The sequence below is a fragment of the Chenopodium album genome, chromosome 14 (genome assembly GCF_948465745.1).
Source record: "Chenopodium album chromosome 14, dcCheAlbu1.1, whole genome shotgun sequence".
Classification (NCBI taxonomy): domain Eukaryota; kingdom Viridiplantae; phylum Streptophyta; class Magnoliopsida; order Caryophyllales; family Amaranthaceae; genus Chenopodium; species Chenopodium album.
The window spans coordinates 49,316,922-49,341,225 of record NC_137847.1 but is presented as its reverse complement, the minus strand read 5'-3'; the positions used below and the strand labels follow the sequence as shown (position 1 = coordinate 49,341,225).

The following is a 24,304-nucleotide window of genomic DNA, read 5'->3' as shown; positions in this document are numbered from 1 at the left end:
CATGATTGTAACTGTGCAAAAAAAGAAATACCTAGTTAGAAGACTTCATATCACATTTAAATTACATAACACTACTAAGAAGACTTCATATCACTTTAAAATAAGCTACTATTCCAATCCCTTGACAAAATGTCTACTAACATGACTGCCTTAGACAAAAACTTGCTAGACACAAAAGTACACATAACCAAAGTTAATAAAAATAACTTACAAACCCATTGTATTAACAAAATGTTGGTTATGTGTGGCAGTCCCTGTTGTTGGCTATTCTCCCTCTAGTCTGCATCCACTTCTAACTGAGCTCCTTGCTCGTTCTGAATCCCTTCCTGGTTCTGTTCTATCTGGATGAACATGGTGTTGAGGTAGTTGACTGTTTGGTTAACAAGGGCTTGGCTGACCTCCAATTGTTCTGGTAACAAACCAAGTCTTTGTAGTTTATGCTTCCCCATATGTGGAATCTTGTATTTGTTACCTCCCTCCACTTTGAGTATTTCAACCATACATGTTTGCAATGTTATCCAAGTATACTTGTTGACAATTGCTGGAAATGCATGATAAGCCTCTTTGACCTTCACTATCATTTCATCCAAGTTTTTAGGAAAAGATTGGTACTGTAGAGATTGAATTACCCTAAACAGACCCAAATCCAGCACATTTAAATCAGGAGATTGTGCTAGTTAGAATACAATTCTGATGTTGAACTCCCCTTGCCTGGTTGCTGCAATGAATTCTTCATCTTGTGGAATTTGATGTGGCCGGGCATTATCCCATTGGATAACCACGTCCTTTGGCATGTTTGCAGGCCATTTGCTTACAATGGCTGGTATCACATTGTTAAGAAACATGTCCCTAATTGCTTCTCTATTTATGTTCTGAATTGGCTTTGTTTCAAGTGTTCCAGCATCTCTGTTTTTATTTTTTTTCTTTGCCATTTGCCGAAACACAAAGGGAAATATGTCATATTTCCCATCATGAATCAAATGGCCTTGTGCATCATATAATGGCTTTCCAATCATGCCCATGAACATAGCTTTTATCTTGAACCTTCTAGACTGTTGACATCTATAAGGATCTTCTTCCTTGGACAAAAGATAAAATCTTCTTGTCTCTGGGTTTATGTAAAACCACTTTTCATCAATATGAATCATATTGCTCATGTCTTCAAATGTTGGATTTGTAGTTGCTGTTGTTGGTTGTATGTGATTCAAAACCCACGTAAATCTTACTATTTTGTGATCTGATGTTAGTCTTGGCTTGTTTGTACTTGTATGTGTTTTGAGAATGCCCTTTTTTTCAATGTGTGGAGGGTGACATGAGAAATGCCAAGTGCAGCAGCATAACTTCTCTCAGTTGTTCTGAGGTATAATGGGACTGATTGTAACCATTGCTCAGTGTACTGCCTTGCTTTTCTGCCACACTTGCCTAACTTCTTGCTCCTAACATCCATAATAATCCCTTCTGCCAGTTGCTTGCATTTTCTTGAAATAATCTTGTTGTTGTCAACTTGTGAATTTCAAAATGCCTTACAAATCTGGCTAAAGCACCCCTTGGTAAGCTGCCATTATGCATAAGTTTTAGCATTTCATCAACTATCTGTCTTTTCTTTGCGATTGTAAGTTGTGGCTTCTGTTTTCGAACAATTTGCTCATGTTGGCCTCGTGCCATAAACTCTAATTCTGCTTTAGAATCTGAATTTTGTTGCATTTCTTCATCTAGTAGTTAATCCATGCTGAAAAACCCATCATCAATTTCCTCCTCCATTTCTTTTTTTTTTTTTTTTTTTTTTTTTTTTTTTGTTTTGTTTTTTCAGATTTTAGGTGTTGAAGAAAGGGATTTTTTGCTAATGTACTGCAAGGGAAGAACGCTGACAAAATGCTGCTAAGCTATAATGGAGTATTGAAGGCTTTTTTTTATTTTTATTTTTTTATTAGTGGTTACAAACTAATGGCTTGTAATATTCAGCTAGCTTAAATTTTTTGAGAAACATGGTCTGTAATTTTTTTGAAGAGACTAGAGAGAACAAGAGGGGAAAAAACTGAAAGGGGTGGCTGTATTTATATGCTCCTTTATTATTGAACCCTTGCTTTTGTAATAGAGGGAAACTTTTAATACCTAAATTTGTGAAAAGTTTGAAAATTTTAAAAGTAGCCAAACTTTTAGGAGGGAAAAAGGAGGGAAAAGGAAACCCACCAAAAAGAAATACGGGAAATACTCCCTCCTTTTTAAGGGTTAAACATGTCCCCACACTTTCTCTCTCCATATTATCACATGCATAAGATTTTACTAATCACCATTTGAAAATTTTGACTTGGATTCCGTGTTCACCTCCAAAGTAGCAAATAAAACTTAACGGAGGTAGTATAAGAGTAACGACTACTTCGTGTAACAATAATAATGATTGGCTACTTCTCTCCATCGATTTATGAATTAATTATAAATTGAAACCCTATTAAACATATTGTACATGGTCTGACCTTTTAACATGTTGTAAATTTAAAATCCATTACAGTAATTGACATGCGTGTCTATGTAACTACCTAGGCACCTACCATGTTAGTTGGAGAATAATTTCTTTGATCTGAATGCACATTTGATCTTCCATTAAAAATGAGTATTTGCATTGTTTAAAAATATCTAGCTCACTATTTCCAGCGAATAAAACGATCAAAAAAAAATATATTAAAAACTCACTATTTTCTGCAAATTGATAAAAATGAATCTAAATCCAACTTTAACCTTAAATTTGTTCAATTACCTAATAATTAATTGCTGCTTCTTTTTTTTTTTTTTTTTTTTTGAATTAATTAACTGCAACTTGGTTGAGCTTAAGTCTAGAATAATTTATTTTGGTCATCTTGTAATTTTTAAAGTTAATTTTATCTATTTATTTCATTTTTCTTATTTATCTTGTACGAGTAGTTGCAATCAAATAATTTAAAGTCAATAATTATTACAGATTTTTATACAAAAATATAAACCCACTAAGAAAAAGGTGGAAATGCCTCATCAAATAACTTTTTTTTTCCTGGATTAAAACGTGAACTTAGTTCAATTGGGGCAAAAGGTGGCCATTGTCCCCTGTCAAGTTGTTTCCTACTTTAATTTGATAAAAAAAAATATATACTACCTCCGATATAAAATATTCTAAAGTTCCAACTAAAAAAAATCGAAAATTCTCTACCCTTTTTAAAATCGTCCCATTTTTTTTGGTTTTATTTATACTGTAACTGACTATAATCAATAACTTAATACTAAAAGCGAAACCACTGATGACACATGTCATCCACTGGTTGAAAATTTTCCCTCCACTTTTTTTTTTTTGGTTGTCTATCGTTTATATGAAAAGTATTTATAGCCTATAATATTCACCTTCCACAATTGTATTTTTTCTATACACACTCAAATGAAATATTTTTTTACTTATTTATTTTTCCTTAGGTAATTTGGTTATAAAAATGAACAAATAAGTAGTATATTAAGATACTATAAATTTTTTAAAAGTATATAATTGTTAAATTTTGTGTTAATGTTATACTTTACTATACAAGTATAATTTAGTATTTTTTTCCCCTTTCACAAAAAAAAAAAAAAAAAAAAAAAGAGTATAATTTAATAAAAACCGTGCATTGTACGGGACTTTAGCTAGTTGCCTTATATTGTACATTTGTACTCCGTAAATGACTACGAGAAATTATCTATTAATTTACTTTACTCTAACTGTCTCACATATATGGTCTGTTTATTTAGACTTTTATGCAATATCAATTTGAAAAGTAATAAAAACTAAGCATGTTTAGTCGACATGATGGAGAATTCGTAGTTCAAGCCCTATCAATTACATTTTCTTGGTAGTAGGAGGAATTCTCTTACCCTGATCCCTCATCTTCTATCAAACGTTGACCTATAAATCTGAATTGACTTAACTTATGAGAGGTTTCAATTTAATAGGATTTTTCATCTTACGGAGTACTTTTTTTTATATAAAAAATGACAAATACTCGTAATAAATTATTAACAGAGGACACAAGTTGACAAAAGACACAAGCGGGGCCATGGGCCCATGGCCATTATTGCTGAGATATATAGTCCATAATTGAACTCGTACTCACTCAAAAATTGAAGAAATTTTCCATCCAAAAATATCTGCAAAAATTTCTCACAAAGTTTGTTCATCCAAAATAAAAAAATAAAAAAATGGAGCACTCACATTCAAATGGGCACACAAAAAAGCTTCATGCAATACTAGTAACACTTCCACAACAAGGCCATGTAAATCCATTTGTACAACTAGCAATCAAGCTAGCATCTAAAGGCATCTCCGTAACATTCATCAATACCAACCACATTCACCACAAGATCACTCTCTCAAACGCTACCACCAATGATGATATCTTTGTCGAGGCCCGTAGGCAGAGCACTACGGACCTCGACATCGAGTACATGACCATTACGGACGGGTTACCTCTAGAGTTTGATCGATCGTTACACCACGACCAATGGGTCGGGGCTACTACTCATTGTTTCCCTGCTCATTTGGAAGTGGCTGTGACCAAGATCTTGGAATCTCGACCGCCTTCGACTACTATTTGTTGCTTGATTGCTGATAGTTACTTTGTTTGGGCGTCTAAGTTGGCTCATAAGTTTGGTTTGTTTCATGTTTCTTTTTGGACTGAATCTGCTATGGTGCTTGATATCTACTTCAATCGTCATTTGCTTTTGGAAAATGGCCACATTGGTCCTGGTAAATTTTCTTTCACATTTACTATTTCTCTTTACTCGTATTTACTGTTTACTCACTCTATTCGGATTTAGTTGTTACATTGACATTTAGAAAGGAATATTTTTTATGAACACATAATGGTCAATTTGAAGTTTGAAAATTAAGTAAATTGTGCATTATTTATCCATGTCAGATCATACAAAGTAATCTACCTTTCTTTTTAATTAAGGAATTGATTAGATAGACTATACTCCATAGTAGATCCAAAATGGAATCATCATCAAGTTAAATCAAACATTAATCACATTAATTAACGCGTGATTTTAATATGTATATCTGAATAGATATCAATTTTTATCAAGAAATTTATACTTCGTATGTACGGAGTATATCATTAGTTCATTACCCTTCGTTTAATCATTAGCTAATTCGAAAATGCATTATATTGTATGTAAATGAATTAGTGTGATAGTTGAGGAAGATAGATCTAGTGATCCACCATCCACTTACCTACCTACCTTGTGAAAGATGCATCTGGTCAATAAATGAACTTGAATACGACCGACTACCTAGTGAATTGTGAATGATGCATAATGTTTGTACAAGATTCTAAATTTGGTGGATTGTCCGTTAAATGTTGTACTAGTAGTCTAGTACATTTAACTAGGAATACTAAATTAGGGAATCTATGGATTTATGAGATGAGATTAAATTAAATTTGAAATTAGAGGTCATTAACAATGCAGTTAGCATTAAATTGCCGGATGAAAATATAACATTTTCTAAACATGACATTTTTCTTTGACCGAAAAGAAATTTTGTGAAAAGGAGGTTTATTCGAAGAAGAAAAAAGAGCATATTCCTCAATAATCTAAGACATTGAAATTTCAACAATCTAAGACATTGAAATTAAATTAAAATGAAAACAATTTTGTTTTTTAATTTCTTTTTTTTTTTTTGGGGATGATAGGGGAATCATACAAGTACTACATATTTACATCGTGTTAAAGATAAGAATGAAAAAAAAAAAAATTATATTACGTGTATATGGTCGCATTCTTCTTTTTCCTCTTACTTTCACCCTTTCTTTCTATTATTAAAGACTTAAAGTGACTCATGTTTACACACAAGATAGACATATAGGAAATATAGATTGTACTCTATTTATACTCTAATAATTGATCGTAGTTGTTAACCTAAGTTACTTCTTCAATTAGGTTCAAGTTCACGTACGGATACAATAACCTACATGCCGGGAATAAGTTCACTCAAAAGGACGGATTTAACATCATATCTACAAGAAGAGGATTTGACGACCTTTCATCCACAATACAATTTAGCATCATTGGACGACACTAGAAAGGCTCATTTTATACTTGGTAACACGGTCCAAGAGCTAGAGGTCCAAACCATTTCGGCCATCCAACCACAAGTCCCATTTTATGCTATCGGACCTCTATTTGCACCCGGGTTTACTAAAAGTCCAGTAGCCACTAGCCTATGGGCCGAGTCTGATTGCACACTTTGGTTAGACTCTAAACCTCCTGGCTCGGTATTGTACGTTTCATTTGGTAGCTATGCACATATTAATAAGGAAGAGCTAGAGGAAATAGCTAATGGAATTAAACTTAGTGGGGTTAACTTCCTTTGGGTTATCCGACCCGATATGGTTAGTTCGGATGTCCCCGACCCACTTCCGGTTGGGTTTAGGGATGAGGTTCGTGATCGAGGTTTAATTGTTACGTGGACTTGTCAAAAGGCCGTGTTAGCTCATCGTTCAGTAGGAGGGTTCTTAACACATGGTGGATGGAATTCGACGTTAGAAAGTATATGGTGTGAAGTTCCACTATTGTGTTTCCCGTTATTGACTGATCAATTTACCAATCGTAAACTAATTGTGGACGATTGGAAAATTGGGTGTAACCTTTGTGAGGAAAAGCCCGTAAAAAGAGAGGAAGTGTTACAAAAAATTAAGGATTTAATCAGTGGATTAATGGGATTTGAGCTCAATGAAAATGTCAAGGAAATTAGGCGACTATTAGAAGTTACAAAGGGATCTTCAGAGAAAAATGTTGATAGATTTATCAAGGAATTGACGAATGCAGCAGCTTTGAAGAAGAATGCTGGGTGAAATTATGAGCATTTGATTGTTTTTTCTTGATTCATTTTCATGCAAAAAAAATGGATTGAAAAAAATTAATTTTGGAGAAATTTTGAATCTTCTTTACTCTAAGAGTCTTTAGTAGGATAATATAATAATGACAAAGAATTGTACACAAATTTTTATTTGGTGGACGTGGCCCATAATTGTATGATAAATTTCTTGTTCATACATAGTACTATTTAAATTAAGCATTATTCCATCTTATTGATAATTAAATTCAACTTGACAGTTTGTATTTAACAATGATCTTATTATTTGTGCCAAAATTAGTCGTGCGTGCATGAGATCAATTACATTATTTGCACCTTTTCACTAATTTTTTAATACTTTATTCACATTTTTTCACCTTAAATTACTTACGAGTATTTTTTTTCGGATACTATACTTTCTTCTTACAGCCATTTATTTTCAAATTTTTCTTGCTTTATACGAGAATTTACAACAATACATGAATTCGTTGAACTTTCAAGAAGAACAATAGACACATGGATTATAAAATTTATTTAAACGTTGCATGTAGTACATATCTTTAATCAAACAAATGACAAATGGTTTCCCAAAAAAAAAAAAATGACAAATGAAATAAATTACTCCATATAAATTAGAAGGAGAATCTACCATGTTCTCAAAAATAATAGAGTACTGAAAGGATTCCCAAACTAGAAAAGGAGAGAAAACCCTACATCGCTACCCAACAACCATTTCCACCGACTACAATCAATTAAATTGAGGTGGCTCCCACCAAGCATGAGCAGTTGAGCACTACCAGTCCACCACATGAAATACGTGGTGCAGTAAATCATAAAAACAGCTCACGGATAGTGTCCCCTCAAAAGTACTCTAGTTTTTTTAAGTGTTTCAATTTACAGTGTGTTTCCGTTTGGCTAATCACATCGTATAGTCGGTTGACACACATCAAAATAATAATCGGATAATTTCTAATTTAGTAATCCTTGATCGACTGAGTAACTTCTGACCGATTGAGCTAAGTAACCCTTAATTAAGTGATCTCTAATTGATTGACTAACTCCAAACCGACCGAAAAATAACTAAGTAACCCTTGACCAACCGAGCTAAGTAACCTCTAACCGAATAATCCTTGACTGACCGAGTAACTTTTGACCAAGTAACCCATAACCGACCAAGTAACCCCTAACCGACTGAGTTACCCCGAGCACACTGTCTGGCCAGCCACATATGAAACTTTGTGTTAAATTTAATTGATATGGAATTATGGAATATATTTGTGAACGTGAAATACTATTATATAAATCAATAATGACCTTTTATCAAAACCAAGTATAAAGTTAATTTGAAAATTATACTTAAGGTGATAAAATCTTACACAATCAACCTTTATACAAATGTCAGTGTAATAGCTTGACTTTATTTTTATATAAATAATAATAGAAATTATAGGAGTATTATGAAACTTTATTTAAATACCTATTTAATAACATATTTTATGATAAAATATGTTTTTGATATTTTAATAAATAATTATAGTCAAAGTTAATAGATGTATCCTGGAAGAAAAAAAAATTAATTATTTTGAAATGAATGGAGTAATTAAGGGCTTGTTTGGCATTAGTTTTGGTTTTCAGTTTCCTATTTTTTTAAAAACCAAAAACCAAAAACAGGAAACAAGAAAAAGGTATTTCCACTTTTCTGTTGTCAGTTTTCAAAATTATCATGATTTTAATAAATTTATATAATTTTTGATTCATTATGGGACACATATCATATATTTTTAAAAAAAACAAAAAACCAAACAACAGAAAACCACAATAATGCCAAATGAACCCTAAAATTTTTGGGTTGATCTCAACAACTGATCTCATATTCTCATTAGCCCAATTTGGGGGAAAAAATTTTGTAAGTTTGGGCCAAAATCTTTGAACAAAGCCCAATGTTATAGGTTTAGACAAAAATATTTGGAGTAAAGCCCAGTTCAGCCAGCTATATAGACCGTTGACAACTACAGTACTTGCAAAGTATATCAAGACAAGTTTTATGATTACTTGCGTAGTTGGTATATTCTAGAGCTAAAGGCCTACTGCTTGTTGCATTGTATTTATCCAAGGGCAGTGTTTTCAGCATTAGTGTTATTTGTATACTTGTATAGCTGTATGTGACTAAGGTTTCCTAATGTTATTTTTCTTACCTTTTTTCTTAAAAGAAAAAATAACTATATGCATTTTTCACAAAGGCTTGATACCAGTTTGTAGTTCTACTATACATATCATATCCTAGTGTGTGCTAATAAGATTTTGTCAGTTGGACTAATAACAAAACTATCCTAATCTATACAGAGTACAAGTTAAGACACATGACTATTATAACTAGTAGGGTATATGACTATTTTTTTTTTGTAAGGATGCCCTCTCGGTTCACCATACCTTAGGTCCAACTACATCCGACTTGGGTCTCACACAGTCACACCTGGCTTAAAGTGGGTGACTCTCCCAATAAGAGTTTTTGCATACTGTGAGGCTCGAACTCGAGACCTCCCTTAAGTGACACCAAGTTGCTTACCATTTGAGCCACCTTTTGTTGGTAGGGTATATGACTGTGTTACCCATTCCATTTTATTTTCCTTTAGATACATTATGTAATACATTTGACTATTTGAGTAATAAAAAAATAAATTTACAAAGATTAGTTGGTTACTCGGTTATTCCTTGGCCTTTTGCTTTTCAAGTGTGACTACTGTGTGAGGTTTTGATTTTGAATCTTGATTGACACATTTCTACGTGAGAAGGAGACATAGCACAAGTAGAACTTGATTTTATAAGCTCTGGATGGCTAAAAGAGGAATTTCTCTCTTAACTGCGCAATAATTTGAATCAGTAGCATTTTCAGGTTGATTTCCAACTAACCTCAGCTTAGTAACACGAAAGCAATCCAAGTCAAGATACTCAACCTAAAAAACCAAGTGAATGAACCACACCCCTAATCCCATCTCTCATGTTGTTAATGAGCAGTCTTGGCAAAATTAACTAAGTGATTTACTAATTTTAAATTAACCCAACTTGAATTAATCGATTTTCCTACTCTATACCTAGCTGCAAAGTTGTAACCTATCCCAAAATTGGCTCAACTCAACCCAATATATGAACCGAAAAACTTCCTATTAAGATTCAATACAACCCAATCTAATTGAACTTTACTCATTGTCAATTTGAACAACTCATTTGTCACCTATTGATCGAAACTAAATTTAAACAAATATCATCATCATATCAATAGCAGAAAAAAAAATCCAATCAGAAAATGAGGGATAATTTAAGTGGTTAAAGCTTTCCTTCATCTTGGAATCGATTCACATCACCCGCCATTGTGGATATCTAACCACAAATAAAAAATCCAAATCAATATACCACTAGACACTTTTCTATTGGATCATGACTTTTCAATCATAGTCCCAAAACCCAACATCAAATGGACCTCATAATAACCAAATAATACCACAACATGTAGGTTAGCCCAAGCCCCAATTTTATATTAATAAAAAAATTCCAATTATCCATAACATAAAATTAAATTAATTTTATTTTAATTTTTAAGTGGGGTAGCCTTATTTGGGCGTTAGTATTTCGTAAATTGTCAAATGCCAACAGAAAATGAGGATTCAAAGCTCTCTTCTTCCTTCAAACCCTCTCCTCTATCTCTCTATATATACTCTCCAATGTATTCTCCTTCGCATTTTCCGGCTAACTTTCTCTTCCTTCAGATCCCTAATTTCACCTTAAACCCTAGATTTTTCCCCTTTTTAGGGTTTCTTTTTCTCAATTTCCCCCCCAATTGCTTCGATTTCAATCTCAATTTCTCCCTATTCTTGACTGTAATGTCATGGCGCAGCAGGTCCCGCAACCTCAACCTCAGCCGCAGCAGCAGTCATCTTCGCGGCTCAATCGTCTCCTCACCTTGCTCGATACTGGGTCGACGCAGCAAACTAGGTTCGCAGCGGCGAGGCAAATCGGGGACATCGCTAGGTCGCACCCTCAGGAGCTGAATCCGTTGTTGCGGAAGGTGTCGCAGTGTTTGAGGAGTCGGAATTGGGATACGAGGGTTGCTGCGGCGAAGGCAATTGGGGCTATTGCGGAGAACTCGAAGCGGGTTTCGATCGAGCAGCTGGTTGATATTGCGGCGAAGAAGGTTTCCGATGCCGGGTTCGGGTGCCCTGAGTTGAAGCCGAAGAATGAGGCAAGTATTTCATCGTTTCGTAGTTTTGATATTAATAAAGTGTTGGAATTTGGGATTTTATTGGCTTCTGGGGGGCAGGAATATGATGTTAGTGATGTTAATGCTAAGAATTCTAAAGAAAGATTGGCTAGACAAAAGAAGAATCTTCGTAGGAGATTGGGGCTTGATATGTGTGAACAGTTTATGGATGTTAGTGATATGATTAGGGATGAGGATCTTGTCATGTTTCCATCTTCGGAATCATCGAAAACTGTAGGTGATTATAGTAGGAAGAGAGGTGGGTATCGGGCGTTTCGGTCGCAGAGGCCGAGTGCCAGGGAACTGAATCTTTTGAAGAGGAAAGCGAAGGTTAATTCGAATGATGTTAGGTGTGGGGTGAATGTGGGGGTGCAGAAGGCGGGGGCTGTTTCATCGGGTGGGTCTGAGGGGTTTGGAGGAGGTAGTGGTTCGGGGAAGGGATCGGTGGAGTCGGCTACTGATGATGATGGGGTGGAACTTGAGGAAGATGGGTATTGGCAGTTTCATGGGTATGTTGAACAGCTTCTTGTTGATATGTTTGATCCTGTTTGGGAGATTCGTCATGGGAGTATTATGGCCTTGAGGGAGATTTTGACGTATCAGGGTGCTTATGCTGGGGTGTCTATGAATGACTCGGGCTCTCAGGGTGGTCAGGCAGTGGATAGTGCGAGTGAGAAAGTTAGTTTACCTGTGAAAAGGGAGAGAGAAATCGACTTGAATTTGGAAGTTCCAGAAGATGGGTCTATGGAGATTTTGAAAAGGGTGAAGCTTGAAGGCAGTGAACCATCTTCGGAGCATATGGGTGTGAAGGTTGAGCAAAATGGAGAAAATGCTTCTAGCCTGTTTGTAACTGAAGCTGATGTTGGTTCTGTAATAATGAAATCTGAACCTGATGTTTTAGAGACGAAGAGTGTGAGTGAAGGTGGTGATTTGCATATGATAGATTCAATTGATGCTGCTGAGAAGAAGGTAGATGTGGTGGAAAGTCTTAGCACGAATCCTGAGCTGATGAATTTGGTTGGATCAGCTAGGAATTCATGGCTTAGAAATTGTGAGTTTTTACAAGACTGTGCTATTTGCTTCCTTTGTGTGCTATCATTGGATCGTTTTGGAGATTATGTCTCAGATCAAGTTGTTGCTCCTGTGAGGGAAACATGTGCTCAAGCGTTAGGGGCTGTGCTCAAGTACATGGCCCCTGAATTAGTGCGTGAAACTATGAATATATTATTGCAAATGCAGGGGAGATCAGAATGGGAAATTCGCCATGGCAGCCTGTTGGGGATTAAATATCTGATTGCTGTACGGAGAGAGATGATGTCTGATCTGCTGGGTTTTGTTCTACCTGCTTGCAAAAGTGGACTGGAAGACCCTGATGATGATGTCAGAGCAGTTGCTGCTGATGCTCTTATACCCGCTGCATCTTCCATTGTTGCTAACATGAATCAGTTTCTGCATCCGATTGTAATGCTGTTGTGGGATATTTTGCTTGATTTAGATGATCTTAGCCCGTCTACCAGTAGTGTTATGAATCTTCTGGCAGAATTCTATACTCATGCAGGGTTGACTGGAAATATGCTTGATACGTTGATACTGCAGGGTCCTCAGGAGCTTGATCTAAATGAAGATTTGTCATACAAAGATGATTTGGAGGTAACAGCAGCAAACGAAAACCCTTATATGTTATCAGCTCTGGCTCCACGCTTATGGCCATTTATGAGACATAGTATCTCATCGGTTCGATATTCAGCCATTAGAACGCTGGAAAGGCTGCTTGAAGCTCGATATAAAAGACACATCACTGAGCCTTCTGCTGATTCTTTTTGGCCTTCCTCGATTTTGGGCGACACCCTTCGAATTGTCTTCCAGAATTTGCTGCTGGAGTCAAATGAAGAAATTTTACAGTGCAGTGAGAGGGTGTGGAAGCTATTGCTTCATTGCCCTGTTATCGATCTAGTGACTGCTGCAAGTTCCCATATCTCCTCGTGGTTGGAGTTGGCTACTACTCCTTATGGCTCCGAATTGGATATTACAAAGATGTTCTGGCCTGTCGCCCCACCTCAGAAAGGAAGATTTGTCACTGCTGCAAAAATGCGGGCTGTGAAGGTGGACAGTTATGCTGGAAGAGGTGGTAATGTAGGGGCTGCAAAAGGGACCATTCTAGAGGACTCTGGAGATGCTTCTGCTTCCTCTGTCAAGATAGTTGTCGGTGCTGATTCGGAGAAGTCTGTGACTCGCACGCGAGTAGTGGCTGCAGCAGCTTTGGGTATTCTTGCTTCAAAGTGGCCAGAGTCATCATTACACCATATAACTGATCCACTATGGAAAGATATATCCTCATTATCTGGTGTCCAGCGGCAGATATCTTCGATGGTTCTGATTGCTTGGTTTAAGGAGATGAAAAATGGGGATGTTTCACCAGCACAGGGAGTTAATTCTGCTCTTTTTGAACAATTTAAGATTTGGCTGCTGGATTTGTTGGCCTGTACTGATCCTTCTTTGCCAACAAAAGATTCATCACTACCTTATGCTGAGCTGTCAAGAACATACTCCAAGATGCGCAGTGAAGCCAGTCACTTGCTCCAAGCTGTTGAGTCATGTGGAATGTTGAAGGATCTTCTGTCAACTACTAGTATTGACCTTGGAAACTTGGGTATGGATGATGCAGTGGACTTTGCTCTGAAAGTTGTGCTGCCTAGCTGTGATAGCTCTGCTGAGAGTCCTGGAGAAAAGCTTGTTTTAGATGATGTAGAGTCCTCAAGACAACGTTTACTGACAACCACTGGCTATTTGAAGTGTGTGCAAAGCAATTTGCATGTCACTGTTTCTTCTTTGATTGCTGCTGCAATTGTATGGATTTCAGATCTTCCGAAAAGGCTTAATCCAATTATCTTGCCCCTGATGGCTTCTCTGAAAAGAGAACAAGAGGAAATACTGCAACAGAAGGCTGCTGAAGCTCTTGCTGAGCTTATCGATGATTGTATTGCACGTAAACCCAGTCCTAATGAAAAATTGGTCAAGAACGTTTGTAGTTTGACCTGCATGGACCCTTCTGAGACACCTCAAGCAGGGATCATAACATCAATGGAAGTCATTGAGGACCAGGAACTCCTTTTATGTAGAAGCATGAGTTCTAATCAGAGGTCTAGGGGCCGTTCAGTAGCTAGTGTTGAAGAGAGATCAAAGGTTGAAGGTTTCATCAGCAGGCGAGGAGCTGAACTTGCTCTTAAGCACTTGTGTAAAAAGTTTGGGGCTTCCTTGTTTGACAAAATTCCCAAGTTATGGGATTGTCTTTCAGAAGTTCTTAAGCCCATTGATCTGCAAGGGGAAGTTTCTGCTGAAGAGAAAAAGATTACGGTAGCAATTGAATCAATCAGTGATCCTCAACTTTTGATAAATAACATACAAGTGGTACGCTCAATTGCCCCTTTGCTGGATGATGCATTAAAGCCAAAACTGCTCACTCTCCTCCCCTGCATTTTCAGATGTGTTCGTCATTCACATGTTGCTGTTAGATTAGCCGCTTCCAGATGTATTACTACTATGGCAAAGTCCATGATAGTTAGTGTGATGGCATCTGTGGTTGAGAACGCTGTGCCTATGTTGGGTGATACTGCATCCGTTCCTGCCAGACAAGGAGCAGGTATGCTTATTGGTCTGCTTGTCCAAGGATTGGGAATGGAACTGGTCCCTTATGCTCCCTTGTTAGTTGTTCCTCTTCTTAGGTGCATGAGTGATTCTGATGCTTCGGTGAGGCAGAGTGTGACACGGAGTTTTGCTGCATTGGTGCCTTTTCTTCCTTTGGCGCGCGGCCTTCCTCCTCCTGTTGGAATCAATGATAGCTTGTTACGAGACAAAGAGGATGCAAAATTCTTGGAGCAGCTACTTGATAATTCTAGCATCGATGACTATAAACTTTTTACCGAGTTAAAGGTAACCTTAAGGAGATACCAGCAGGAAGGAATTAATTGGTTAGCTTTCCTTAGACGTTTTAAATTGCATGGAATTTTATGCGATGATATGGGACTTGGTAAAACCCTACAAGCTTCTGCAATTGTTGCATCAGATATAGCCGAACATCGCCTGATAAATAATGGCAAAGAGCCTCTTCCCTCTTTGATTGTTTGCCCATCAACTCTTGTTGGTCATTGGGCATATGAGATTGAGAAGTTTATTGATCCTGCTGTTATCAGTACTCTTCAATATGCTGGCTCTGCTGAGGAACGTATTACCATTAGAAGTCTCTTCAATAAGCATAATGTTATCATAACTTCATATGATGTTGTGCGTAAAGATGTCGATTTTTTTGGGCAGCTTCAGTGGAATTATTGCATCTTGGATGAGGGGCATGTTATAAAAAATGCCAGGTCTAAGATTACTGCTGCTGTGAAACAGTTGAAAGCTCAAAATCGTCTTATACTCAGTGGAACTCCTATTCAAAATAACATTTTGGATCTGTGGTCTCTTTTTGATTTTTTGATGCCTGGTTTTCTTGGGTCTGATAGACAATTTCAAGCTTTATATGGAAAGCCCTTGTTGGCAGCAAGAGATCCAAAATGTTCTGCTAAGGATGCTGAAGCTGGTGCTTTAGCTATGGAGGCACTGCACAAGCAGGTGATGCCGTTCTTGCTCCGACGAACAAAAGATGAAGTATTATCTGATCTTCCAGAGAAAATCATTCAGGACAGATATTGTGACCTCAGCCCTGTCCAATTGAAACTGTATGAGCAGTTTTCAGGCTCCCATGCTAAGAAGGAAATATCAAGTATTGTCAATCTGGATGACTCCAACAAAGAGGCTAAGGATGAAAAAGTTGCTCCTAAAGCATCATCGCATATCTTCCAGGCACTTCAGTACCTGCTCAAACTTTGCAGTCATCCACTGCTAGTAGCTAGTGATGATGCAGTTGATTCACTGAAACATATTTTATCAGATATCCTTCCTGGAAGTCCTGATGTCATCTCTGAACTCCATAGCCTTCACCACTCTCCTAAATTGATTGCTCTTCAGGAGATCCTGGAAGAGTGTGGGATAGGTGTGGATGCATCAAATTCTGAAAGCATGATTAACTTTGGTCAGCATAGAGTTTTGATATTTGCTCAGCACAAGGCCTTGTTGGACATAATAGAAAGAGACTTGTTCCGTAACCATATGAGAAATGTGGCATATCTGCGCTTGGATGGATCCGTACATACAGAAAAGCGTTTTGATATAGTCAAAGCTTTTAATTCTGATCCTACAATTGATGTATTGCTGCTTACAACGCATGTTGGCGGGCTTGGTTTGAATTTAACATCAGCTGACACTCTTATCTTTATGGAGCATGACTGGAATCCAATGCGAGATCTCCAGGCAATGGATAGAGCACACAGGCTTGGTCAAAAGAAAGTAGTGAATGTTCATCGTCTCATCATGCGGGGAACTCTAGAAGAGAAAGTTATGAGCCTTCAGAAATTCAAAGTATCTGTTGCTAATTCTGTTATCAATGCAGACAATGCCAGCTTGAAAACAATGAACACAGATCAGCTCTTAGACCTTTTCACGCCTGCTGAAAACTCCAGAAAGGGTGGCTTAAAACTGAAGAACTCCGAGGGCAATTCAAATGAAAATAAAAAAGGATCTGGTAGTGGCAAAGGCTTGAAAGCCATTCTTAATGGTCTGGAAGAACTCTGGGATCAATCACAATACACAGAAGAATACAATCTTGACCAGTTTCTATCAAAGCTCAATGGTTGAGCATCAAAACTGGTGGAAATTTGTGTATATATTTTGTAAGTTCTGTAAATCCTTCTATTAATTGGCTTTGGTCCCTTGCCTTTGGATTTTTCACATTTTCTTTTGAAAGCGATACAGGTGGATAAGCTTCTTCTTGTTCATTGAGAAGAGCTTCATTTTATGTGTATACTTCCTCCATTTCATTTTAGTTGATATGTGTTGACTTTGAACATTATTTACGTAAGTTACTTTTGACTTCATGCTGTGATATATACTAGAGAAATTACATAGTCAATGGGGAGTCTTATTATATTCGTCTCATTGTATAGATTCCAAATATGAATTTTTATAATTTTTTGCGTATTGATCATTGAAGGTTTTAATGTTTGAAATTGTGCATTGACAAATGTGCCTAAAGAAATGTGTAGAAATTCCTTGTGGTTGTATGCTACTTTGCACCATTTTTCTGTGTTGTGTTTATTTCACAATATTGGGCAATCTAAAGGGAGTAGGAAGATAGAGGGTGGGGGGGGGGGGGGGTTGTTTATTTCACAGTATCGGGTAATCTAAAGCAAGGAAGAAGATGGGGGGGGGGGGGGGCTTTGGAATTGTAGTCAATTTTAGTGATTAATCTCCAACTTGGAACATAAAACATCAACATCTGCTACACAACTATGGCATACTAAGGGTTCTCTTTTTCTGTCAGGTATACTGAGGGTCAAAACAGCTCCATCTTTTGTAGAGTGCTTATCCTCCATTTGAGTAATTGTTGCCTGTCAGCTCTGCTGGTATGTTGTATCTAATATTTATCTGGTCAATTGTTATAAATACTGCTATTACCCAAATCTCTTTTCCTCTTTGCACACAAGATATTAATTTGCTGTTGTAAAGGTTCTAAAACAAATCTGAGACTAGCTTTTGTGGGCTTAGATAGACTTTTTTGGATTACTAATAGGGTGGGTGATTTTTATTTTATTTTTTTTTGTTGGGGGGGGGGGGGGGAGTGGAATCAATTTGAACTAAGTGATGTTTTTGGTATAAATGAGAGCTAACCTCCTGCCAGTTTTGTGACTGGGTGAGAGATGAGATTGTAGCATAACATTACTATGGCAACTAAATGTAAAATTTCCACTGGCCTATAGAATGTTGAGTATTATCTATTTAATTGGTAGCCATTATAATTATTCGTGTAAAGATGATTTACTGTGTACAACTCATCACTTGCATTTGAGAGAGTTATAGAAACAGACATGCTTTACAAGCTTCAAAACCTTTTCAACTTATCATGAGCTGACATGTTGTTACCTTGTCGTTGTCAGGAATAGCACGTTTACAAGGCCAGGGTTTGTAGGTGCTTCAGGGAAGAACAACAGGAACAATTCAAGTAACAGAGGAGTGCTTATTCTGCCTGTTGCTCTTCCAAGGTACATATTGCAAAGAGCTTAGATTTAAAAGTTTCTGGTTACGGCTACCTTTATCCTAAGACTTTTCTTTGATGACTAGATGATTTGTGTTGAGTTGTTTGTGAAATAGTTGTAGCTGCCTGTCTGTACCTCTTCTCCTTTCTGTTGTCCCTGTTACCCTCTTTCCAAGCTGCTTTTTCATGCAAATAAATGCTAATCTAATAGTCTGTCATCTATGTCCGCTAAAATTTGTTTTTTTCTTTTCAGTACACCTGCTTGGGCAAAGTCATATAGATTGTAAGAGATGCCAGATGAAGGAGATGGAGGAAGCCACCATTTCAGGTAGGCACCATATCCACTTATTAAAAGATATATATATATATAAAATCTACCGAGTTGTTAGTTATCCGTTGTTACTTAATATTTATACCTTCATATCATATCTATTTGTGCTAAACATTCACTATATGCATTCATCTAATTTTTTTTTTGTCTTTTTCCTTAACATTCTGATCTGTCTGTTATTCCCTGTTGTATGCCCATGTGTTGGTGGGCAATTGAAAATATACCTCTTGAAGGAGTTAAATTTGTTGGAGATTTTTCTGTATTTTTAGGTTTGAACCCTGAAGCCTAAAAATAAAAAATTAAAACTTGTTTACCTAGATCAGTCAATCAATCAAAGCCTTAATCCCATAAGTGGGGTCGGCTACATGAACCAAAAGTGATTATTCCGTATAGCCATCCATAAAAATCTTTCTCCACAAAAATTAAAACTTGTTTACCTAGAGTTGTGTGTATAATCCTTCCAATTTTGCAACACATATTAATGCTGTGAGATTTCCAACTTTCTATCTTAAGATGTCCTAGCATTCTATATAATAACTAATGTATAATTTACCCATGATCAGAGGGGCACTTTTTCTTTTTCTTTTTTTTTTTTTTTTTTTTTTGGTTTTTGATCTAAAGTTAATGCCATTAATTCTTAGGTATACTGGTTTTAAAATGGGGAGGTTAACACAAGATTGTCACTTGCTTCTTTTCTGTTCTCAGGTTGATCTTTTGTGGTTAAAACAAGATTGCCTCTCTTCTTATTGTTAAGAGGAACACAGCTGATGAGAGAGAATTGTTATCCAGTTTAACATTCAAATCGACAAGTGTAGTGGAAGTTTCCAAGAAGTGGTGAATTTTGAAATCATCCATTTTGTTGGATCTGAATTCTGAAGCCCATGAACATATGCAAATTTTGGAACAAGAAAACATGATTAACATTCAAATGAAGTAATGAAGCCTTTGAACTGATTATCTGGTGAAGAAAGTAGATGTCTGACCAATATTCAATTGATTTTTAGTTGGATTCCAAAGCATAGTTGGTTTTCTTGAGATATGTTGGATGTGATGTTTAGCTTTCTACTTCTATTAAATTAGAAAGGAGTCAAGGAGTCCTCCGCATATCTTCTTCCTTATGATCAAATCACACTATTCATAAATAGAAGTGTCTTATCTTGCTCTTTCCTGTAGCTTCAATTATCTTTTTATTCCAGCTAGCTTTCTCCCAAATTTTTAGCTGCTTTGCGTTTTGGTGAATGCTGTTTGCTGAATGCAATCATTGGCAGGTCTTTTCTGAAGCGTTTGTGGTATCAAAGATGCGATATATAAGTCATTGTAGTACCTTGCAATTTGCATTTACTTGCAAAATTGAATGCTGTTAGAAATCCTTTTTTTTTTCTTTTTGTTTTTGTTTTTTAAGGATTGTAACAAGTTGATTATGGTATTGATTTACCCCGAATATCAGACCATTTTTCAATAGTACAACCTGTTGCATACCACAGGAGACCGAAGCACTGATCCATGTAGTTCTGTTTGTTCTGCCAAGTATATATGATTGTTCCAATTTTAAAAAATGTTGGTTTTCTTCTCTCAAGCTGATGAATCAGTAGATTTTCTTTTCCTATTTAGTTTTGCTAACGTAAGTGGTTCTGTCACTTTGTGTAGTTTATAATTCAAGTTTTTTCTTATAGGTTGAAGAGTACAAGTTGCATATTCAGCTTAAGAACATTATGGAGATGCATCATTTTGTTTTGTACATGGTATTTTTCTGGTCTGGCACATATTTTTTGCAGAGAACTTGCAGTGAAGTTCAAGGGGTCTATTTTTCTTTTTTCTTTTCTTTTTTTTTTTTTTTTAAAGAGATGAGACAGTAGCTTTTCATTGAGATAGAGAGACCGCGCCAAGTTTTTGGAGAGACCTGATAGCCTTGGCAAGAGTTTGACACTTAGATTAGCTTAATATGGGTGTGGCGTGTGGGAGTACATTGTGGTTTGTGGATGCTAGAGTACAAGCCATGTGAGAAGTCATTCCTTGGTATTTGTAGAGGGAGGTTTGATCATTGGAACTTCGTGCTGTATAAAATCTATTCAATATGAGTACATTCTTTCACATTTCAGTCATATCTATATTTAGTACTGTACTACTTTCATCAGCTGCTTTCTTTGATTATTTCAGCAGAATATTATTCATTCAGAGCCTTCGATTTTTGGTGTATGTGCTCTTCATATATTCAATGATCGATTGTTTGTGATGGACATTTAGTGAATTGTTGGGTGCTAATTATTCCGGTGGGAAGTTTTTGTCCGAATGAACCCCTAAGCTTATAGGGAGGGGCTGTCTTAAAGTCTATTTTCTTCGGCTTAATTTCAGTTCAGCTCAGCTTAGCTCTAATCAGTTCAGTTCAATTCAGCTCCTAATTTCCTTATTTCATAAACAATTCATTTCAACTCTATTCAGTTTAGTTCAGCTTAGCTCAGTTCAGTAAATCAGAACAGGCCCTTAGTGCGTTACTGATCTTAGGGGTCATTTGGTTGAATGCGCAAGAAGTTTAGCACTTTTGTTGAATTTTATTCCTACAGAGCTCTACTTACCTTTGTGAAGTACTCCGTAGAACTTGAGGCTATGTTCATGTCAACCAAACATTTCGTTAAGCTTTCACTTTCTAAGAAGCGTAAATCTCACATTCTTGGAGAAACATTTACATAACTTGAAGCTGAAGGACAATGTCTTTTAAAATCAAAACAAAGTAAAATCTCAAGTGACTTATATTGAATTTATGAGTTTACATAAATGACCGAAAGTTATATTTTATCGTTAATTATCTCACTTTAATTATCCCTTTCTATATCACATTTTTGTATTTTCTTTTCTTCTATTTAATTCATGAAGTCACTATTGGATGTTATTAATTAAAATTCAGTTGATGATCTAGGAGATGGAGGGATGGTTAGTCCCTCCATCTCCCCCCTGTGACGGGGTTCGAAACTCATCCCCCCTCCTGTGATAGGAGGGGGCTCCCCGTACACCTTATCTGTTAAAAAAATAATAATAATAAAATAAAATCTCTTACTCCTTTATACAAAGTATGATACTTCTTATTAATTAACTTAACTTTGACTTTTATTAATTTCAACTAATTCTACATACATCAAAACAACACCAAATGATTATTTGGGATCTTGATATGGTTTATTTCATTGCATTTTTAGTAATTTTATTTGTTTAACCAAATACATAGAGTGCTACGTATGTATTTAAAGCTAGTAAAATGTATGCATTGAATGTTGTGAATAAAACAAACATGTATTTTTTTTATTTTTTTTTAGGAAAACCCCAAGTAAAATCATTCATACAGGGACGAGCAAAACATGTAAATTAGTACGAGTACTATAGTAGACAAATGAGTAATTATGAAATAATTGTAATTTTTAGTATTACGACCAAAATTATTTTCCTCAAGATGTCCTTTAACTACATAAACAAACAAGCATCTAGGTTTAAGAAAACCTTCATATTTTATGTATAACTATGAAAAATGATGGGATGAATCATTAGTACAAATCACATGATCAACTAAATAGACCGTTAAGTATATAGCCAAATATCTTAGTTGGAGTGGTATGGCATAGTGTACTAAAAACCATTAAAAAAATACCCACTATGAATCTATTATTAACAACATTAATGCTTCCAAAATTTATATTAACCTTGATAATTCAAATTTTACGTACAAATGATAATTTAACGTCAAATTAATTTAAACCTCTCACTTTCCCCCGTTTTATTACATCGTATGGGACCCACACCTAACCTAAAAGGTTGACGTTTAACTACCACGCGCGCATTAGTCGTAAATTTTTGATGAAGTGTTCTTTTCTTTGTAATGAAAATCCCACGTATATGGCCAAATGGCCCCTAATCTTTCTTAACTCCTCCTTCGTATGTTCCAGTAATAATTCTTCTTAATTTCTTATACACTTTTTTTTAGGGGGGAGTAATCTTTCTCTCCTCACTCAGTTTCACAATTGGAGTATCCATCATATTTATTGAGAATTTAGGAGGCAAATCGTGTAGCAAATTGGATCGCTACTGTGGGGACTTAGTTCCTGATAGTATGAAGTTTGTAATAACTCTAGTTTATTTTCAATTATTTGTTCTGATACATTAGAAGTACTCCTCGTGAGGAGGACATCCTAATTTTTTTTTTTAAATCTTACCTTTAAAAAAATATAAAAAATTAACATATGCGAATTTTAGATACCTTTAATTTCTTTTTAAAGGCTTTAGATATACGATTTTTTACTATTTACTACTTATATCTAGGTCCAATAATGTCGAGTTATTATATGAGGTTGATCATTAGTATACATTTATGCCTCTATATTTTTGTTTGTATTTTTTTTTATTCATAATGTCATCAAAATACATATTACTCTGTAAGTATTTTGTTTAAAAAAAATTAATAAAGTATGGCATATCTTAGTTATAGGACATAATTGAAAGTTGCATGTTCAGTGTTAGACTTTATTATCAATTTTGCGAAAATGAACCAAACGACTATAGGGCTATTTAAATTTGGTTAATGAATCTGATCTGGTCTAATTCGAATTTTTTTATATATGTACTATCAAATTGGAAAATTTTTGATATTTATCTAGATTAGATTTTCTTGCCCAACATGGCTTAATAAGTGTTTTTTTTATTTTTTTATCCATGTTTCAAAATGAGTGAATATATATACAAGCTTCTCACCTTGATAATCAATTTTTTATCCGATCCAATGGCAAATTTGTAAATAAAAAAACCAGGAGATTTGCTTTCTATATATTTAAAAAATGAATTCTTGTACTTTTGTCTAACTTCATTGGAAGAGGGAATGCACAACATCAATAGAGGAGAAAAAACTCACCTACCTTTTAGGTCAACTATGCCCTTTATTTCTCTATTTTTCTTAGGCACTTAGGGTCTTTGTTTTGCCATTGGAAATGATGATGTTTGTGTTGGTGAATTCTCCATCGAAGAGATTTAATGAAAAAGGAGATTGAGGGTGGGATCAAGTAAGGAGGAGGAATATGAAGGTACGTGGGATCGCGAGAATAAGATGAAAATAAAGGTGGGTTGGATTTCGGCGGTGCATCACATGTGGAAGGAGATATATATGAAGGAAGAAGCAATGACGAATCCAGAAATTAAATATAGACCAGGCCAAATATCGATCTCTAAAGTTAATTCTTAAATCATCCTATTTTAATTTACTAAGACAAAGAATAAAAAAGAAAGATTATAATATAGTAGATTATTATACATCCTTAAGGTAACATAAAGAACCCCCAAAAAGTCGTGGTCTGCTAGCATTGAACTCGCAACAAATCATTAATTGGGCTTTGAAGCACTAATAGAGCCAACTTAGTCAAGGTGCATTATAATTGACATTATGCAACTAAAATATACATATAGGTTTTCAGGATCATGGGGCGGGCTATGGCCTGGGCTGGCCACCCCCTAGATCCGTCATTGGGAAGAAGAAGGTAAAAAATGATTCACGATCATGCATTTTGAGTACACCATAATCTTGGCTCAACTACGTGTTGGTGTAATCCGATTTGATAATCAATGTATTTAAAAACGTTACATAAAGTAAAAAAACACACCAAAAAATCAACCCGAACAATTCATTACTTGAATAATGATCGACTCAAAAAGGGCCTGTTCTGATTTACTGAACTGAGTTGAACTGAATTGAATAGAGTTAAA

General features: G+C 35.8%; 3 protein-coding genes across 4 annotated transcripts; 2 read left to right on the top strand and 1 right to left on the bottom strand.

Annotated features, from left to right (window-relative positions):
* Positions 1-275: 275 nt before the first annotated feature.
* LOC145578232 (uncharacterized) lies at positions 276-1,157 on the bottom strand. Its single transcript, XM_081635591.1, has 2 exons — positions 712-1,157; positions 276-630 (listed from the first exon to the last, which is right to left on the bottom strand). Exons 1-2 carry the CDS (start codon positions 1,155-1,157, stop codon positions 276-278), a joined length of 801 nt encoding a protein of 266 aa, XP_081491717.1.
* Positions 1,158-4,141: 2,984 nt separating this feature from the next.
* On the top strand, positions 4,142-7,064 carry LOC145579436 (UDP-glycosyltransferase 86A1-like). Its single transcript, XM_081636685.1, has 2 exons — positions 4,142-4,741; positions 5,938-7,064. Exons 1-2 carry the CDS (start codon positions 4,195-4,197, stop codon positions 6,849-6,851), a joined length of 1,461 nt encoding a protein of 486 aa, XP_081492811.1. The 5' UTR covers positions 4,142-4,194; the 3' UTR covers positions 6,852-7,064.
* Positions 7,065-10,459: 3,395 nt separating this feature from the next.
* LOC145577421 (TATA-binding protein-associated factor BTAF1-like) lies at positions 10,460-19,780 on the top strand. 2 transcript variants are annotated; one of them, XM_081634845.1, is made up of 5 exons: positions 10,460-16,876; positions 17,527-17,608; positions 18,140-18,244; positions 18,491-18,565; positions 19,274-19,780. In XM_081634845.1, exon 1 carries the CDS (start codon positions 10,737-10,739, stop codon positions 16,839-16,841), a length of 6,105 nt encoding a protein of 2,034 aa, XP_081490971.1. In that variant the 5' UTR covers positions 10,460-10,736; the 3' UTR covers positions 16,842-16,876; positions 17,527-17,608; positions 18,140-18,244; positions 18,491-18,565; positions 19,274-19,780. The 2 variants fall into 2 exon arrangements, with proteins under 2 accessions (XP_081490971.1, XP_081490972.1); XM_081634846.1 differs by lacking the exon at positions 17,527-17,608.
* The last annotated feature ends 4,524 nt before the right edge of the window (positions 19,781-24,304 follow it).

What these genes read in the sequence shown, in the direction of transcription:
- LOC145578232 (XM_081635591.1), bottom strand. Translation starts at nt 1,157, where the DNA reads ATGAGCAATATGATTCATATTGATGAAAAGTGGTTTTACATAAACCCA. An exon ending in GAATTCATTGCAGCAACCAG is followed by an intron (nt 631 to 711) that starts GCAAGGGGAGTT and finishes GGGTCTGTTTAG; the next exon opens with GGTAATTCAATCTCTACAGT.
- LOC145579436 (XM_081636685.1), top strand. Translation starts at nt 4,195, where the DNA reads ATGGAGCACTCACATTCAAATGGGCACACAAAAAAGCTTCATGCAATA. An exon ending in AAATGGCCACATTGGTCCTG is followed by an intron (nt 4,742 to 5,937) that starts GTAAATTTTCTT and finishes TTCTTCAATTAG; the next exon opens with GTTCAAGTTCACGTACGGAT.
- LOC145577421 (XM_081634846.1), top strand. Translation starts at nt 10,737, where the DNA reads ATGGCGCAGCAGGTCCCGCAACCTCAACCTCAGCCGCAGCAGCAGTCA.